The 17,354-nt window shown below is 29.5% G+C and overlaps 1 protein-coding gene across 4 annotated transcripts in view; it reads right to left on the bottom strand.

Annotated features, from left to right (window-relative positions):
- LOC118196820 (cytoplasmic dynein 2 intermediate chain 2-like) overlaps positions 1-17,354 on the bottom strand; it is a 59,516-nt gene that overhangs the window by 16,727 nt on the left and 25,435 nt on the right. For 3 of the 4 annotated variants that reach the window (XM_085817628.1, XM_085817627.1, XM_085817629.1), the window contains 5 exons: positions 16,740-16,876; positions 12,681-12,754; positions 10,637-10,710; positions 10,445-10,549; positions 7,288-7,445 (listed from right to left, as the gene is read on the bottom strand). In XM_085817628.1, coding sequence (XP_085673754.1) covers positions 7,288-7,445; positions 10,445-10,549; positions 10,637-10,710; positions 12,681-12,754; positions 16,740-16,876 — 548 coding nt within the window. Of the gene's footprint in view, positions 1-28; positions 3,910-7,287; positions 7,446-10,444; positions 10,550-10,636; positions 10,711-12,680; positions 12,755-16,739; positions 16,877-17,354 lie in introns of those variants that run through there. The other variant, XM_085817630.1, reaches the window with a different exon arrangement.

Raw genomic sequence — 17,354 nt, 5'->3', positions numbered from 1 at the left:
GTCAGTGCTAGAGAAATAATATATAAGAAAAATTATGGCATTTGTTTCAAAATGTTTATTTTTAATATATTATAAGCACTGAATTTTCTTTAATTAGAAACTAAATTATATAATTCAAATGCTCAACAAAGTACGATTTTAATAAAAAACATACAGTAGCAAACAATTGATAATGTTTTACACATAGGCAATCATACCTAGTAAAATATAATCCAAAATTTCACATTACAGACTTTTCTGTATATTAGAACAGCAAATTAGATTTTGTTTATGAACGATCAACCGGAAGAAATACTTTGCGTGAAGCTCATTTCTAATTTAAAACATGGCATTGGTGGAAGGTCATGAACTGCCCACATCAGATTTTGTAAATATACCCTAATGTTTGTGAAAAATGCAGCACCATGAAAGATTTATTGGAAATGAATGAAATTTGTTCCACATATTACTGATAGTGGTGCATATAAACAATCAAATTTTCAAGACACACACACACCAAAAAATCAAAAATCAGTACTTTGAGTGTCCGCCACACTGAGCAATGACAGCCTGTACACATCATGCCATTAAATCATATAGCTTTTGAATGTTATCCTGGGGAATGACATTCCATATTGCTTCGACTTGACACCATTTCAATCTCAGTGAGTGCTCCATCAGCTGTACGAGTGGGTTGCCGACCGATGAAATCCCAGACATGATCAATGGGCGACATATACGGGGAATGAGCAGACCATGGAAAAAGCGAAACCTATTGTGCCCTAAAGAAAGCTTGTACAGTCTGAGAAGCATATGCACGGGCATTATCCTGGTAAAATAAAGTGCCCGGAATGCATCAAAAATGGGGAGGACTTCTGGCTCGACAACTACCCTTTTGTAGCGATCACTATTGGTGTTGCTCGCAATCTGCACTAGATGGGGTCAACAGTTATAACCAATAACTCCCCATACCAATTGCCAGTCGTTTGTGTGGTATGCTGGTTAGCATACTGTGGGAGCAAACATTTCCCTCTGTAATGTTTGATGCGTACTCTTCCATCATTATACTCCACATTATAGCGAGATTCATCAGAGAAAATAACTTATTGCCAGAGGGCACGTAATGAACTGTGTTACTGTACCGATTGAAGTCGGAAGTATCTGTGATTCAGTGACAGGGGAATCCTGCATAGAGGAACTCTCGCACGCAATTTGTGCTGCAGCAGACAATGACAAATCATAGAACTAGACAATAAACCTGAAACTGCGCTCCAACATTCTGCGAATATGCGAGAAGACGCTGTATGATTCGTCACAGCCATGCAGATGAGGTATCTGTCGTCCTGTGCTATTGCATGCCCCACTGCCAGGACTTTTCTTTTTTTGGTTCTCCTCTGTCCATTTCTTCAAAATGCACATCACTGTTGTGGCATTACGCAGTGTGCGGGCTGCAGTTGCTCAATACGAAAGTCCACCTTTTCACAGATTGAGAATGCAGCCTCGTTCAAACTCCGTTAGTTGTTGGTATGACACCTTCCGCTGTTCATGAGGCATATTGAGTACTAATTAAACGTTCATCGCAGCCAGAGGACAATAAACAAATTTCAACCCAACTTTACAGTCCTGTATATGCATGGAACAAGTGGCAGGTTCTCATACTATGCATGTGCAATCACTTTGTAATTCTATTCATTTGCATGTTTACCTCACTTTATATTACCTGCAAGTTTAGTTCAATTTGCATAATTCCTTCACAGTGCTGCAATATTCATAATCATTAGTGTATATTTTCCAGGAGCATATTTATGATCTTGAGATGTGGAAAGCTGGAAATAATGACAGGTTTGGGTTTTAAAAAGATTAATGTGAAATTTTGAGTTAAATTATGTAAATACACTCCTTGAAAGCAATAATATGTTACCTTGAAAGCAAATAAAATTTAACATGCTGCCTTATCTTAACAGTATATTGGCACTCCTGAAGAAAATTAAAATAAAAATAATAAATAAAAACATATAACCGTTATGCTCTTAATGCATACATGGAAGAAAAGTAAATGCATACTTAGCAATAAAGGCAAAACACAGAATGAAACAAAAATTATCTAATGGGTATTTGTGAAGTTCATCCAAGAGGTTGGTGTGGCATTACTAGACCATATAGAAAACAAAGTAAAGACAGACAAAAACTCATGTATCAAGAACATTACAGTGATCTAGCAGGCTACAGCAGATGTGGAATGGTTTCACTCTCTAGATAACTCTACATCACTTGACCTCTATAAGAGCGGGCATTATCGTCTATAAATATCGTGTCTGTACCCATTGCAGCAGTGAGGGTGTAGAATTTTGTCCCAGTATCGGACAACTGTAATGGAATTAGCAGAAATCATGTAGAGGTTGGTACGGCCATTCGTTCGTTTCCCAGCCCATACAACTAAGCTTCCTCCTCTGTAATGGTCTCTTTCGACAATGTTTGGCACTTGATAGCACGTTCCTGGTGTTCACCATATCACTCACCTTCGGGAATTGTTCTGGATGTTAAATTGAGACTCGTCCGTAAAAAGCATGGCACTCCACTGCTGTGGTGTCCAACTCCGATGTTCATGGGCCCAATTCAACCATGCTATGACATGTGATGGGGACAAAGAAACACAAACCACAGGTCATCAGGTGACAGTCCACCTTCATGCAGTGGATGGGACACAGTTTGGCAGGATATGGGCTGTTGTGCAGCAGCAGAGATGCGACGCTAGTTGTCATGCTGTTAGTTATCTATGCCATCTTGCACATAGCAGCAGGAAGCGATCAACTGCTGTTGAGGTAATCCTCTAGTGTCTAGAACCATGTCTTCTACAGGAATTTTATCCTCTTTAATAACAATGACACAGCCTATTGATGACACTGCAATGCACATTCAGCTCTCTCGTAACAGCGGATTGTCTTGCAACATCCTGACAGCCCTCCAAAGGACTTCATCTTGCAAATGGCATCTTTGGCTCATGTTTTCTGCTTTAGCTATCTCAGATTACATGAAACAATCGCTGCTTGCAAACTGACATATAGGTTCAGCATGCCCCTTTCTAAGATTTTGTGGTGTGACTGCAAGGTTGCATTTTATGCTAATTTTGGTTGCCTATTTGCATTCGATGATGCAGCCTTTACCTCATATGTAAATTGCATGTTTTGATTCCCCTTTTTACATTCATACCTTTTCTTTTAGCGATTGTTGCTTATTTTTTAGTATGAGTGTATATATTTTTTAATTAACTGTATTAAAGTAATTGCTAAATTATGAAGTAATTTGCTAAATTTGTGAAGTATTATATAATTAAAAATTACTAAATTTTAGTTTAACTTTTTCAAACTAGATAACTTAAAATTTATTACTTATTGGTTCCAGACTAATTGTTTATTAAATAATAGACTTTTTGTTTCAGTAAATTTTTCAATTCTCCGATATAAAATCATATTTCTTTACCAAATGTATAAAAAAATTCCTTCATTTTATTTTCATAGATGTTCAGAGAAACTGATATTAAGGCAAACAAGTGTTATCGAGGTTGAAATGCTGTATTTTGTACATGCAATTTTATTTAAGGCTCCAACTTACTTCTGTAACCTTAATAAATATAAATAAAACAGCCTATATTTAATGTAAACATTTGGGAAATAAATTTTGCCACATGCTCGACTAACATGAGTAGCAACTTGGGATGGGGGTATCCTTTTCATATATCAAATTTTATCTCCATAATGAATATTCAGAATGCCTACATTGTAAGAAAATAATTCTCATTAAACATGACAGCTGACCTGGCTCCAAAGATTTAAGAAAAAAAAGGCGAAAGACAAAAGTACTTTTTACAAGCTCTGGAAGAATGCATTGCAGTGACCTAGTTCTTTAGAGCACTCAATTTTGCTCCTCCTCCTGAAGAAAACAAACCTAAGTTAGTAACCCTCAAAATTACATTTGTAAAATTGCTCAAAACATAAAATCTATGCCTTTTGCTCAATTTTACACTTTATATCATCACGTTTCTCTTTCATGTAGGCCACACATATTGTATCAGTTATGATAGATTCTGTACTACATTTTGAAATACATTATGGATTTATTTATTTTATGAATGTCAAACATTAGCATTTAAGCCATTAGTTCACGAGCTCTCCAGTACTTTTTAACAATGTCCTCATACCTAGAAAGTTCAATACAATTATTTAAATGTTCAAAAATCATAGGCTGATTGGCATCACACAAAATACAGTTTGGGGAATCCACCACTCCAATTCTGTAGCAGTGGTCTCGCAAGCAATTATGTCTGGTCAGACGTCTAAATAGAGGTATTGCTATCTTTCTTGGAAAACTCGTGAAAGTAATACATTATGGATAATACTTTGTTCTTCAACATACAGTACTTGATTTATAGGTATTTAGAAACGAAGTGTGTAATCGAGCAGAAAAGTAACAAATATAAAAAGGATTTTAAGCAGAAGAGGGCATTTGAGATGATATTAGTAAATGGAAAGATTGTTTCTGTCATAATTTTTCCATTTCTTTAAATTTAGTCTTAATTTCACAAAAGTGCTTATGAAGGAATTTTTCTATAAAACTATATCAAAAGGACAAAGATTTTAATTCATATTGCATTTCTTGCAACAGGAAATAAATTTAAAAAAATAAGCTTTTAGGCACTTTCCCAGGACATATTTAAATTTAAATAAGCATTTCATACTTTTTCCTGAAACAGAATTTGCAGTTCTCACAAAAAGACACCACAAAAGTATTTTTCTGTTCGTTCACTTCCAATGAAACGTGGCAAAACATGTTGATAATCGGAAAGTACTTAAAATTATCTTAGTATTACTCAAATGTCATACTGAAAAGTCTTTGAAATGCAAAAGGTTAAAAATAAATTCTGTTTCATAAATCTATACAAATTCCTCTTATCATAAATTAAAAGCTCAGATACTTTGAAATATAGACTTCTGTAGTTATTATAACTCAAGCAATCTTTTTTTCAAATCAGTATATCTCTTTCTAGGTGTAATATACAACTTTTCAATGTCCTATGTCTCTCTAACAAAATTGTTTCACAGATTATTTTGTACAGTTCATATTTCAGTAGTTTATAACAGAATATTTCTTGAACATTAAATTTTTGCATAAACAGTACAGTATACTGCTGAAAGTTATGAAGAATGACATTGATGTAAAATTCCAAATAATTAGTGCAATTTTCATCCTGCACAACAGCACCATTTTAAAAGAACTCAAAATTGCTTTAAATTTGCTTTATACCACATGGTTCAGTTTATTCAACTATTTATAACATGATTCTGACAAAATATATTAAAATTTAATTACATATTCTAAATTTTATGTTCTTTGATTAATTTCATATTGTAATTTACTTATACTTTTATTTATCAAAATACTTTTAAATATGACAAAAATAAAATTATTTGCATCTCAGGAAACATGCAAAATAAAATTCTAATTTTGCATGTTTCCTGCACCAAAATGGGCCTGATAATTCTGCATATTGATGTAAAGCAAAATTAAATACAAAGATTTAATGGCTAATCATTTGGTTGAATCTTCATATTAAGCTTTACTAATGTCAGTGATGTCATTATGACAAATCTGATCAAATAAAATGTAACAGGAAAAATATGTTGAATACCACTAAGGATGGGGGAATAAAATTTGCACGATTTTAAGTTTCATTAATTCATTATAAGTTACCTAATTCCTCAGTTGAGACTTAGATTTCAGTTTTGATGGTAAAATGATATATTTCTTGTCTCTAAATAACCGAGTTAAACTATATGTAACAAATCTTTCTGCAATTATTAAGAAGGATTTTTTAAATACTTTGTGCTTTAGTATTTTGTTTATTTCTTTATTAATAATTCTAAATATTATTAATAAAGCATAATATATTTTATAGTTCAGTGTAATAGAAATTATAGCACATGACTTGTAGTAGAAGTTATAATGCACTAAAAAATGATGAATGTATTTCATACTGTGTAGGTAGGATAAGGTTGCGGAAGTTGTACCATTGCTTAAATCACACCTTTTAAATATTAGACATAATATTACACCAACTGCGCCTCTTCCAGCAAAATGAGTTACACCTTAGTCAATCATTGTTTTACATCATGTTTGTCTCTCTGTAATATTTACGAGTAAGACGATGAAGAGAATATGACTCAGTGCCTAAAATGCAAAGGATGGGCACATGATTTATGTACTGAAGTTGAAAGAAAATGAAAAAACATATCTGTGATCATTATTGTAATTAATTATATAAATGAATTAATTGAGAAAGTTTTATTATAATTGTCCAATTTTATATGCAAGTCCAGTTTTAAATGACTTCAGCTATAGGTGGCATGACTTAGGATACTGATTTTGTAAGTCGTATTAAGTTCATGTTCATAAATATTATTAATTTTATCCAAGAGTGTAGACTGTATGGAATTTTATTGCATTAAATATCAGCAATGATAACACAAGATATTATTACCATACATAATTTTAATTTTTTAATAGATCCTACAATTTACACCTATTTTTTCTTGGGTACGACTTATGCAACCTTACACTGTACAGTGCAATATAAAAACTTACTAAAATGGCATTTTGATGACAACATATAAAAATGAACGAAACACAGAAGCTGAATTAAAGTATAAAATCAAATGACACCTCCTGGCGTATAATAATAAGTATAAAAACTAATATCTAAAAAAAAAAACTTTAAAATATGCCATATATCTAATGAAATGAATTTAAAACCAATTCTGATAAAGTAATAAAAACCAAGTCTTTCTCAAATATTGGAATGGGTTTAAACTGATGTCTTTCCTTATCATAGCCACGATTTACATAACAGCAATTTCTGATGAAGTCTCTCAAAATATGGACCTACAAATTAAAATATGCTGAACTAACAAAATTACATTGCAGTTTGAGCAATTAGACTCAACATTGCAGTTTGAGCAATTAGACTCATCCTTAGCTTTCTATAGGTTATTATGCATATCTTAAGAGAGGCCAGCGAGTTAAAAGAACCTCTTTCTTCTGACTTTTAGTCACCTCCCAACACTCAACTCTCTAGGCTTTAGGCTGCTCATTTTGTCAATCAGCTGGTCATCCTATAACAGTTGCTATTTATTCAGTATTTTATTTTGCTGAGTGTGCAACTATCTCTGTGTAATCATAAAATACTTTGAGAAAGTAATTCTTATGTATGAATTCCAACTTAAAATATGTATTTAAATACCTTAAGAAATATACCTTCAATAAATTATATATCCGAAGCTCTCCATCACTTCCTGCAGAGAGAAATATATTTCTAGAAAATGGTGAGAAGTGAACTGAAGTTACTTGTCCTTTGTGAGGCTCGAAACTCATAGTTATAGGATTTTTCAAAGAAACGGAACTATATCCAGAATCTAACAAAAAAGAAATGAATTATATATGATGAGGAAAGCATAAATTAACGTTTCTGGTGTAATTTATTTTGATGCATTAATTATCAACAATCAATTTTTAAACATAAGTAACATACTTTAAACAAGAATTTTGAACTATTTAAAATGAAAAAATTTTTTAATATGTTTTAATACACTGTCACCACACCCAACTATTCTGCCAAATCTTTTTTTAAAGGTTTGCCATGTTTTGTTTAAAAAAAATTATGCTACTGGCTTCTAATAATAATTATTTTATGTGCATCCTATTCTATTAATACAATGTAAAGCATCCAAAAGGAAATCTTTGAAAGTACATGTAAATTGAAAAATAGAAAATTCATATTCATACTTTTGGTATGGTACTGACAATTAGGGTTACCACTTGCCATCATTTTCTGAAAAGGACAGTGTTTAAACAGCTTTCCTGTCCCTCCCCTTTTTGAGTTTAGAAGAAATACCAAGTGTTTTTTATTTCGAAATTAAAACTCTCTTGCAGCTGAATGATGACATTTGGTACTGTAATATGAACAGTTAGCACAATGGAATGCTGAACTTCTGCTGATTCTTTGTAATCAACTCTGTCATTGGCTCTGATCTCTCCTCAGTGCTGTAGTTTGTGATTATGTTCCTAATTTAGTAGTATGGCTGGATATTTAAAAAGTATCTAGTCTATACACTAAGAATAGTATATTTCTTTTACTATTTTTATGCAGCTGTATGTAAAACTGATATTTTTAATACAGAATTCTGATAATCCATGAATGTCTGTAATTTATGCATGTTTTTGGAAGTAAATAAACAAACCAAAAATTTAATATGGCAGCAAACCTATCAGCAACATTTATTATAAGTATATGCAAATAAATATTTTGATTAATAACATAATTTTGTTGGAAAAGGAAATTTTTTTCATTAATAAAGTTATTTAGCTTTCTTGGCATGTACAGTAGTGCTTTGTAATAATTGTACACTCTGAATTACAATGCACATATCAGGTATCCAAAAAAATGAAAAGTGAAATTCAAACAGAATGTGTCGAAAAGCCTGTCAGGGTGACTTCAGATGCTCTCATCCATCAATCAGCACAGAGTTGTAAGTTTTGTTGGTTGTGTCGAAAGCAGTTTTGTAGGAACTACAATTCTGAAGCCAGCATACCAGTGTAGAAGGATGATTTACAGATCCGCTTACTTTAAGAGTTCAAATTGGGCAGCAACAGTTCCAAAACCGGAATGTCATGCAGGCCACAGGGCAATTCTTTGGGTGTACAGACAAAAGCTTTTTCAAATGCAGAATTACTAAGCTTGTAATTCGTTGAGAATATGTAATTGAAGCTGAAGGAGATAATTTTGCTAAATAAAATGCATTTACAAAAAATTATTTGGTCATTATTTCTCACTAAAAATTACAGCATGAACATTTTTAGATACAAGACAAAATTTTAAATTATTTATAATTTCTTTATTTTATGTACATATTAATATATTCTTGAAAACTTTACAAAATCAAAATATTCTAATTTTCATCAGCTCTCTCTTCTCGGCAAGCATATAAAGCAAATATCCTTTACTCTTTGCTTGTATACTTCCTCACTTTGTATGCATCTTTTCTATATTATTGTCTTCAAATCTAGTTTTGTAGAAACAGTTATTAATAATTCCTATATTTTCTCATCCTTAAAAAATAATCAGAAAGTGTAGCATCTATGATTATGTTTTCAAATAATACTTTTGCCTTTCTATTCTGCTGAAGTATATTAGTGCTTTCAAAATCTTTTATTTACAAATTTAATAATGCTTTAAAATATTCTGAAAGCCATATATGAAATTTAGTGGAAAAATTCAGAATATTAGTTTATAAAAATATGCCTTCTGTCAGCTATGATACACTTGTTTACAAACAATAGAATTTTTCAATACTAAGCATTGTTCCTAGATGAAAAAAATTATCCTATCCTTAAAAAAATATGTACATCATTTATGCTGCGTTACTTTTTCCTGTAAATAAATCCAATGATACATTATTTCAAAAGATGACAGTACCTTTTAGCAGATAAGTGGATACAGTCACTCGTCTGTATTAACAATGATTATCCCACTTACATTTTGTCGCGTTTAACTCTACGCAGTGTTTTTCCAATAAACTAAGTGCTTCTTTCCATTAAACATATTCTGAATAATTGTATAACTTTTTATACTTAGGTGCACTCAGAAAGTTTGTTAGAAATGATGAAGCTTCTTAAAAATAGCAGATTTTCAATTTTATTAGGTTACAAAAACAAACATTTCCTAATATATGAAATTATGTCAGTTTGCCGAGTAAACTTATTTGATAGATGTAAAACTTTAATCTGGTTCCCTGCTAAAATTGTATATACAATCTCATAAAAAACAGCAAACAATTTTCTTAAAATAAAAAACTATTATTAATAAAACAATATTATTAACAGGCAAATTATGATCTAATATATCAGAAATAAAACTTATATATGAATAATTATAATCGTTTTAGATTGAAAAATAGGAATTTAAATGCAATATGAGTAGTTTCTTAAATGGGGTAATGAATGTGAGATTAACTTTTTATGCAAAATAGTTAAATTAGGAATAGAATTGTATCATAATTTCTCCCCTGAAACTTTTTAAAGGAATTTAATTGCTTAGAGTTATCAAAATTTTGCATACAAATTAATGTATACCTTTCCCTTTTAATTATTATCATTATTATTCATTAAGTGCATTGTTGACAGGAAAATAAACTAACGACAAAATGCTTTTATATGTACTATGATAAAAATTTGTTTTAGCCAAGCATCGTTAATGAATAACCGGAATTTTTAAATGATTTATGTGTCTTAAAGCTGCAAAATTATGCGGCATTTGTGTTAAATATTCTACTACATCAAGTCCATAAATTTTAAGATTATAGTATTATAATAATAAAAAATTTAAATTTTTTAAAAATTACACATTTTATCTTACATGATGCTGGAACTAGTGAGTTGAAAGAACACTGAAAGATACCACCTCCTTCTATTCCAATAATAAAAATAGACTGATCTTCACAATTAATTGATAATGAAGTAACTGAAAAATATTAAATTATTAAAAGCATGCCATTTTAAAATAAAATTATTACATGAAAATAATTATAAAATGAGCCGTTTTACTTACCACCAACTTCAGAATTTTCTTTGCTTGTTTTTACAGAAAATGAACGAGGCAATTGTTCTATCAAAATGATAAAACTAAAATCGAAATTATGGCACAATCAATTCAAATTTTATCAACAAAATTCAAATTAAAATCAAAATAAAAGATGGTAGTCACTGAAAATATAATTACAAAAATTGTATTAGATGACAAGTACAATAAAGCAATATATCTGTCATTTCTATATATTTTAATGATAGTAATTAGTTAAAATAAAGCAGCAATTTATAAATAAAGTATATCATAATATAGATTTATAAATTATAACAAAAGTTTGTGCAGCTTTACCCAGTGTATCCAATGCTTAAATTCATAGCACCCAAATTTGAGAAAAAGGAAAAAAAAAGAAAATCTAAAAGCTTTCAGATTTTATATTACACCCTGCAGGAAATATTTTCATCGTTTTGTGTGTTACCTTTATTTATTAAATATAATGTTTTTTGCCCTTAAACCACATAAAATTCAATTCAACAGCAATGTCACAAAATATTTAAAAACAGTATATCTTTAGAATATCCGATACACAGTATCGCGTGCTGGAGATAAAAAATTTTTTTTCCTTATAGTGTTTATACTGCTCGCTTTGAAATCGAAATGGTTGAGTTTGTTAATAAAAAATTCGTCAAAGTTTTAAAAAATTGAAACAGATAATAAAACAAATTCAAAATTCAGGCTTCCAAGTGCCCATGTTCTGTTGCATGACAACGTTATTCAAAGTTTGATGCCTCTAGTACCGTTGCTTTTTCACAATGCGAGAAACATTCATGCAATCATGCAGCTTCTCCATTGTTTAGTTTCTTTAAATATAATACATGGCGATAATATCTGGTGGCAACAGTTTGAAAAGTGAACCAACGCAGAAAGTGAAAAGACACAAAATGCAATTTTGAGAATAATAGCCCTTTGGGTCTAACACCCCTTTGGGTTAAAAAAAAAAAATAATATATACATATGTGATGTACCAGGTTTTGTCCGGAATAAATAGATCGGTGAAGAATCATAAATGTAGTCGTAGCTTAAATTATCAGACGATTAAGTTTAAGTTTAAAAAACAGGATCCATTTATTATTATTCAGGAGAAATAGCAGTTACAAAATCAGATATCTGGAGTAAATATAAAAGAATTACTAATAACTTTTTGTATGAAGTTTACTGCATCGTGACATTTAAGAAAAGCCCCCGATATTCCTTCGCGAGTTTTTTTATAGCCTCTGGAAAGGTGGAGCTTCCAAGAAATGACGTCAGCCATTCTAGTTCGCTTTAAATATCTCGAGAACATTCTAAAACTGTACGTGTAGAAAAGGCGGGAAAAACAACTTGACTACGGGGCTGTAGATTTAATTCCACGTACTTTCAAATAAGAGACCGTCGCCATTAAAAAATGAATAGAACATGCAGTTAGAAATTTAAGTGTATTCTTGACTATGGAATTTTATTATTACATATATATATATATACATTAACCTTTTAATTAGCCAAGCCATATATAATACATTCAAAAATATTTGTTATGACACATTTTTAAAAGTACAGACACACATCTTGAGATGTATCCAAATATTTCATTTTAACATGAATATTGGAAGAAAAAGAAACAAAGTATAAAGCTGGAGTACCATTTGGGAATTGCAGTGAAGAAAATGCCATTTAACTCATGGCTTTTCTTGAAAATTTCAATACAAAACCCCAAGCCATATAGATTAATAATATCCAAACTATAAACTGCATTAATTCTCAGTTATCAAAAATAGTAATCTGCTTGTATTATTAATTCTCAGTTATCAAAAATAGTAATCTGCTTGTATTATTAATTATTCAGAAAGAGTAGTTCATGTAAAGAATATTAAAGTTAATTATAAATTGTGTAAAATACAAAGATTGCCTTAAAAAAGTTAAAAAACCACTATTCAAATTACTGAGGATGACATCAAAGTTTCCTAAAAATCAACCATACATAAATGTTTTACATAAAACTAGTAGCAAAAAGTTAAAATTATATACATACCCATCATAAGGTACTAATTCACCATTTTCAAGTTTCCATAGTAATATTTTACCATCCAAACTACAGCTTACAAACTAAAATAATAATAATAATGCAAATATATGTTACATATATGTTAAATATAAAGCATCTTATAAATTTGTGCATTTTTTCAAAAAAAATCAACAAAATAGCATACCAAAGTGTAGTTTGCATACAGACATTTATCTTATTTTTTGTAAGGATAAATTTCAGTTCAAATTTTTACTGATAAATGATTTTGCTATAATTACACTATAAGGATAGAATGAAAAATATTAAGATTATATAGCATTTGTCAGGATATAGTAATACTACAAATGGTGTAGCAGTTTAACATGAACCTTGAATTGCATATATTGCTTTTAAAAAATTCAGATGCACACATCTTCACAATATTAATAATAAAGTGTCATCTAATGGTGAAAAAAAAAAAGAGACAGAGAGAGACAGTTCCATATATTCCCTTCTACTTGGCAGATTTACAAAATTCAGCCTGCATTTTTCATGTCTTTAAAGCGCGACTTAGGATAAATATTAAATCTATATATACTGTTGTTCTAACACACAAATTTCAACAGAAAATCGGAATTTTTCTGAAATGACATGCAATTCTTTTTTCCATATTTCCATTCTATGACTCAAATTATACCTAAATACCAAATCTTATAAAAATCATAGGTGCAATTTTTTAATCAACAGTCAAAGTTTTTCTCTGCAATGTTAACTGAATATATTTGCATATATTTATTAATAGCTACTTTTAAATTAAACTTACTTAATTTCTTCTTTCATAATTCGAAGTTCAGGTAATCCAAATAAAATTCACACATTTTTTTCTGATTAAAAATTTTTATTTTTAAATTATTTGCATAAATTTTTTGGAAAAAAAATGAATTATAACCTAGAAAATGTTTATCATCTTCTTAAAGAAGATGTTTTTCTAGGCATACCTGCAAAGTTTCTGAAGATATATGCGAATTTATATATTAAAGCATTTTGAAATTTGTATATTTGTTACAATCAACAATAAAGCCAAATGTGTTCTGCGCGTTTAGTTACCATCCTCAGTGAATTACAACTGAACCTAAAATTTCCAAATAAACTTTTATTGAGGATTATTATTATGCAATTTCTTTATTTTCAATTTTATTAAAAATGCCTTACAAATATTTATTAATAATATATATATGAAATGCTATTTTGTAAATTTATGAAGAATATTAATTAAAAATTTAAAAATTTCTTTTTTGGTTATGCGAGTAAATTTTTACCTTCACAATTTTATCATCTGCTATTTTATTTAACTTCATTTTATATGCAACAAAATTTATCTGCTGCTTTCAAAATTGTGCATCATATATATATATATATATATATATATATTCAATATGCCAAAAATATTATGAATAAAACATGCTGTCTTCTAATACAGAATATTTAACAGAGGCACAATTTTCTAGAATATATGATTTTTATCTTCTTTTCATTGTGAAGCAAAGGCAATGAATATAAATGATTCTGAAGATGTTTTATGCCCAAAGATATTGCATCGCATAGTCAATTTCTTAAATAAATTGTTGTTTATATTTCAAAGGGCTGCTAATATTATCATCAAAGACTTTTTTTTTTTTTTTTTTTTTTTTTTTTTTTTTAAGAAAACTCTTCTTTTCAAACATTTCTTGCATTCAAAAACTTGATAATTGCTGTTATTTCACAGTTGATGGGCCGATTGCTTTAGAGATGACTATGGACAAACAATGACTTCAAACATTAAGGTAAACAAACAAAATAGCTAGACTAATTCATTCTCAAGTTGAATAATGTAATTAAGCATGTGTGACCTTTATGCTGTTAGATGCACAAGAGGTATGTGCGAGGTATTTGCTGGATCAGCAAATACCTTGCACATACTTTCTGGATCAGCTCAGCATTTTTAAACTTATTAAAAATTCAGTTGTAAAATAATTTGATTATTTTAAAACTCATTAAAAATTCAGTTGTAAAATAATTTGATTATTTTAACAGGCATAGATCTTTACAACCAGAAATATCAGAAATACAATCACATATTATACAACATTAATTCTTAATTTCCCTGTAGTATAGTTCTTTGGCTAGTAAAGTCTATGTACTAATGCCATGGCATATTCTTTCGATATGATTGCATATATTTTCAGAACATTCTAGTTTTATGAAATGCAAAGTTCAGCAGTTGTATAGCTTAGTGACCATTTCAATTGTAAATAGTGAGAATTCTTGCTATCCAGAATTCAAGCACCTATAGCAGTAATGGCCAAATAATAACCTATAAACTGCAATTGTAAATAGTGAGAATTCTTGCTATCCAGAATTCAAGCACCTATAGCAGTAATGGCCAACTAATAACCTATAAACTGCATGCAGCCTGATGCAGATCTTTTTTGTTAAATGCATATCTTTTCTGAATCTCACAGCTTAATTAACAAAATTCATCATTGTTGATCAAGTCTTCGGTAGTATCCTACTTCTATCTATCTGAAGACTAGTTTAATACAAAGATTATTTAAAATTACTATCATAAGACTCTTAAAATAACTAGTGTTTATTATTCCAAGATATATTTCTAAATATTGGTTAAACATAGCATATTCTGCAAGCCCAAGATCCAACTTAAATTGGCCTTGAGGAGATAACAGAAGTTGATTGCAACTGACCTACAGCAAAGTATGTGAATTAAAATTGTCAAGATTTTATTAAATAATATCTTTAATTTTTTCACCTCAAATACCATTATGCAAATCTAATAATAATAAAAATGGAGTGTTATAGTATATGTAATTTAGAAGCAATATAAATTATTACTTGACACTCAGCAGAATTGTTCTATTGGATGATTAATCAGATATTGAATGCTATATTAAGTTTTTAAAATTTTTCATAAATTTAAATCCACAATTATTAAAAAATTTATTCACTTTATTTACTAGCAAAAGGAATATTTAGAAAATTTTGTAATATATAATTTTCAAATATCTTACTGCATTCATTATATTCTAAACATCTTTTTGCAGAATATTTGATTTTTTTTTTTTTTTGTTACTGTTTAGACAAATGCAAGAACTATTGGTCAACGGCAAGGGATGCTGTCATGAAGAACTTAAAAGAAACTGGTTCATGTTACACAAGGGAAACATTATGAAAATGCTTAATGCAGCCAACCTGATCTCTGGAACCTGAACCAAGATCAAACTATGAAAATGAACTTATTTGTTTGGCCACTGGTTGGTTATATTTGTTTTTACATAGTTTCTGAAAAATTACAGTAACCATAAGCTAGACAAATATTGTTGATTTAATAAAATGATGGTAAATAATTCTTTTTGTATCTCTTATCATCTGAAATCATTATCTAAAAAACTCTTAAATGTATCATAAAAACATTATATATGTTATATATGCAAAACTTTAAAATCACAGAATCCTTAAATTTGGGCATAAATCAGAATACTGATCAGCCTTTCTACTTACAGAAATATTTTGAAAGTAATGGATGCAGCCATATCAAAATGCTGACTATCCATTAGTTGAATAAAGCAAGAAATTAGCCTGGGTGTTTACATTTCTATCATTAATTACTTTTACATATATCCTTTTCTATAATACTCAGTAATGAGACATACCAAATAGCATACTAAACTATGTGTTTTTTATGATGAAGGCTAATTGATGTTCTTCATAAAATGATCATATTATAATACGCAAATATTGAAAAGAATTTTGTTCTCACAAAAAAAGGGACAGCTGCTACATTATAGAAGATACATAGCAACGTGCTTAACAATTATCACTTATGATCCACACTGGGTATATGGATGGAAAATGCATTTTAACTTTTCATAAAATTGAAGGCACAGTTATGACTTAAATAATGGAAATAACTTTTAAAAAATCCAGAAAACTATTAATAATTGTAACTTTTTTAATATATTTAGTGCTCACAATAGAAAAAATCATACAGTATTAACACAGTGTATAATCAGTATCCAAGAGATATATTACCTCTAAACTATCCTGTGCTTTAAAACTGTGTATCCAAAACAATCCTGTAATGGGCTCACGATGGCTACCAAGGGCATTTTGTGAACTTCCTAACAGAGGATCATCTTCTTTCGAAATATTCCACAATACTATCTCTCCTATTTATATATAATTATATTTTGCAATTAATATATACAATTATATTTTCAGCCATATGTAATAACATATTTTACAATTAATATTAAAAACTTTTTTTTAGCTTAAAAAGAGTTATTAATGCAGAAGTTATTTCTTAAATAAAGTAACAAAATGAATTCTAATTTGCCAAAAATTTACAAAAGAAAATTCCTTCAACAATTTTAAATTATGTTGCAGATTATGTCATTTATTTTTTCTATATGTAAAATGTATTATGTAACACAATTTTTTGGTACTTCTTTGATAAAGCAGCCAGTGTAAGCACTTTGATGAAATTTGACAACATTTAAAATTAATTTGGAAAAAAACTACATAAATGCTATGGCAACCTTCAAAAAATAAAAATTGTAGATTTAATTAATTTAATCAAGAATTTTTAGATTTAACATTTCTACATTATTTGCACAATAATATATTGCACTATTTGAATAGGATAAC

This window comes from Stegodyphus dumicola, chromosome 5 (genome assembly GCF_044657685.1).
Source record: "Stegodyphus dumicola isolate Sdum_Otavi_A_Nest chromosome 5, ASM4465768v1".
NCBI lineage: Eukaryota > Metazoa > Arthropoda > Arachnida > Araneae > Eresidae > Stegodyphus > Stegodyphus dumicola.
The sequence above is the reverse complement of the archived record's forward strand: the minus strand, read 5'-3'. Positions and strand labels throughout refer to the sequence as shown.